Source organism: Microtus ochrogaster, unplaced genomic scaffold, assembly GCF_000317375.1.
Source record: "Microtus ochrogaster isolate Prairie Vole_2 unplaced genomic scaffold, MicOch1.0 UNK8, whole genome shotgun sequence".
NCBI classification, from domain to species: Eukaryota; Metazoa; Chordata; class Mammalia; order Rodentia; family Cricetidae; genus Microtus; species Microtus ochrogaster.
Genome location: NW_004949106.1, coordinates 4,217,517 through 4,220,248, shown reverse-complemented (window position 1 = coordinate 4,220,248; position 2,732 = coordinate 4,217,517). Strand labels below are relative to the sequence as shown.

The following is a 2,732-nucleotide window of genomic DNA, read 5'->3' as shown; positions in this document are numbered from 1 at the left end:
TGGACAGACGGGATGTAGATAATAATGTGTGACAGAAACGGGTAGTCTTGGAGCCTTAGCGTCAGAGACTGAAAGACAGTAGTGAAGATAGAGTCTTTTACTTCTGAGGCAGAAAACGCATGTCAAAGAAAAATTATAAAAACTTATTTCTCGATGAGTTATTTTTAAAATCGTCTCTTAAAACACTCACTTAATAGGCACGAGGCCCTGAATTTAGCTTTTAGCTTATCCCCGCATTCCCCCCCACAACACACACACAAATCAGGTTTATATCCACCCCATCAATAACCCTACAAAAGACAAATTTACAGGAACTACTATTAAATATAAATCACCTAAAATATTCCTTGAATATCTCTTCACATAGAACAAAGGATGTTTAACGTTAAAGCTAATGATTTTGCATAATCATTTCCATGTTTGGTGTATTAACTGTAATTTGGCTATCTGCTGCAGAGAACGTTACGGTTTTATTTCTACATTTATGGTGTTAAATGTGAGGGGAAACTTAGCAACTTAATCTCCAAGGACACGGACTGAGCTGAAATAGCAAAGAGTCACAGGCTAAATACATAAACACCATTCAACAAAATCCGTTCAGTACGTGACGAAGACACACTGCTAATGATGCGTCTCACCAAATAACAACCAACTGGTTCTACCACAGAAAAATGAAGACCAGATTTTATAGTCCACATTCAGGGAACGGACAAGTTGGAGACTAGCCTCTTTAACAATTGCCAAGGCTCCAACCCTTGATTTCTGGATGTGGATGGAGCATTGCAATGAATAAAAAAATGTGCACATTAATTAGTTTCTACAGGGGGCTGGAGAGATGGCTCAGAGGTTAAGAGCATTGCCTGCTCTTCCAAAGATCCTGAGTTCAATTCCCAGCAACCACATGGTGGCTCACAACCAACTGTAATGAGGTCTGGTGCCCTCTTCTGACCTGCAGGCATACACGCAGACAGAATATTGTATACATAACAAATAAATAAATATTTTTTTAAAAAAAACAAGTTTCTACAGAGTTGGCTTTCCTCACTCTCTCTCAGAAACACCGACGTGGGCAGCCGGACATAGGCGCAGAGGCTGAAAACCTGAGAGCGTCTCTCTCTAAAGGCCTGACAAGACGCCCAACTAAGCAACAAACTCCTAAGTCCTCCTGGAAACCGAAGAGTGTTCAAGGTGCCGCGTAAATTACAGCTACGGATGCTGGGGAGAGCGCGTGAACGATAAATGGGTCAGGAAGAACTGAGTTGTTCCGTGTGGCAATCGGCTCTAAGGGCTCCTGAACGCGGATTCTCACCACCGTTGAGAATCTGTGGCGATTTACTGGAGGACTCCGCCCATTTATTAAAGTACAGTCAGCAGAGGCGCCCCAGGGTGATGATTCTCATGGTATTACTTCTGCTCCGGTGACATTAATATGCATAAAACCTACGAAATATTCCCACTTAATCATTTCAGCATGCTCCTCCATTTGTACACCCGTGGTGGAGAGAAAGGTTACTGCCTGGTGAGAATACGTCACGTTGTCCTAATCAAGGAGAAAAGTCACACTTGACAGTGATCCCAAAGGCTACAAGGCTGGGCACGTGGGGGAAAACTAAGCAAACAGTGGCAGCCTGAGCCTATTGAGAGCATTTGTATTCGGGCAAAAACCTAGAACGATGTTTAAGGTCTTTGTTAAGTCTCAACAAACACTGCTTTCTCCTTTAAGCAAGTATCCTTGCCTTCAGGACGGCCTACGCTAGTTTGCTATTTATTTATCAGTCGCTTTTGCAAACAGGGTTCCGTGTACTAAGCTGGCCTTGAACTTACTGTGTAACACACATACCACGGGCCGCCACACTCCGCTTCAGTCCCTCATTTTTATAGCTTAAAAGAAAACTGGGCTTCCTTAAAAGTCGTGAACACATTATATAAAATTTGTTCGCATCATGGGAAAGTTTGTTTCTGTTTAGTGTTAGCGTAAGCCTGAAGAATACGGCAATCTGCTCTTCCAGAAATCACTGTTAAGAGCAGGCGGCTGGAACATCTTGTCTTCTGGCTATCCAGACATGTGATCCCTAACTTAAGAACTTAAGGGGCCTACCCTTTGGTAAACACACTTTTCAGTCTCTGTAGAATTATAGGAACAGTATTTCCTTATGAAATCTAAACTGTATGAGAAAAGTTTTCATGATACAGAGACAAGTCCTCACTCAGCCACTCAGCTGCCTCTACCTCTCGGCTCTTTTCCTCCCTTCCACTGCTGGACACTGGGTTACAGGTGCACGCCACACCCAGCTGAGCGGTGCATTTAAAAATGCAGGGGCAGAGTGTGTCTCATAAGGCCTTCAGGTATCCGTTGCTTTTCGAAATTATAAAAGGGATAGGATGTCCAAGTTGGAAACGTAAGAGAATGAGAGAAGATTCTACAATTAGATCTATCCTAATGCTTCTGTCTTGCTTTTACATAGAAATTTAAGACTAAGGATAGATTTTTTTTTTAAAGATGCTATTGAGTAAAATTGCTTCGTTATACATTCGTTTTACAAATATCATTGTTAACTGTTTCCAAATAAACAGAGAGTGAACAAAGCAACCCCCCCCAAAAAAAAACCCCAAAAGTTTTTAAAGACATTATTCTTCCTACATTATTCATCTTGTAAAGCTTCTCTCTAATAGTGCAATTAACACAGGGTAAATTGTTTATACGAATTAATATTCCAGCCACTCGGGCGACC

The 2,732-nt window shown here is 41.7% G+C and overlaps 1 protein-coding gene across 1 annotated transcript in view; it reads right to left on the bottom strand.

Moving 5' to 3' along the window:
• Pgap1 (post-GPI attachment to proteins 1) overlaps positions 1 to 2,732 on the bottom strand; it is a 61,733-nt gene that overhangs the window by 26,975 nt on the left and 32,026 nt on the right. Inside the window, exon 13 of the mRNA XM_013353491.2 lies at positions 1 to 68. Within this exon, the coding sequence (XP_013208945.1) occupies positions 1 to 68 (68 nt within the window). The remainder of the gene's footprint in view (positions 69 to 2,732) is intronic.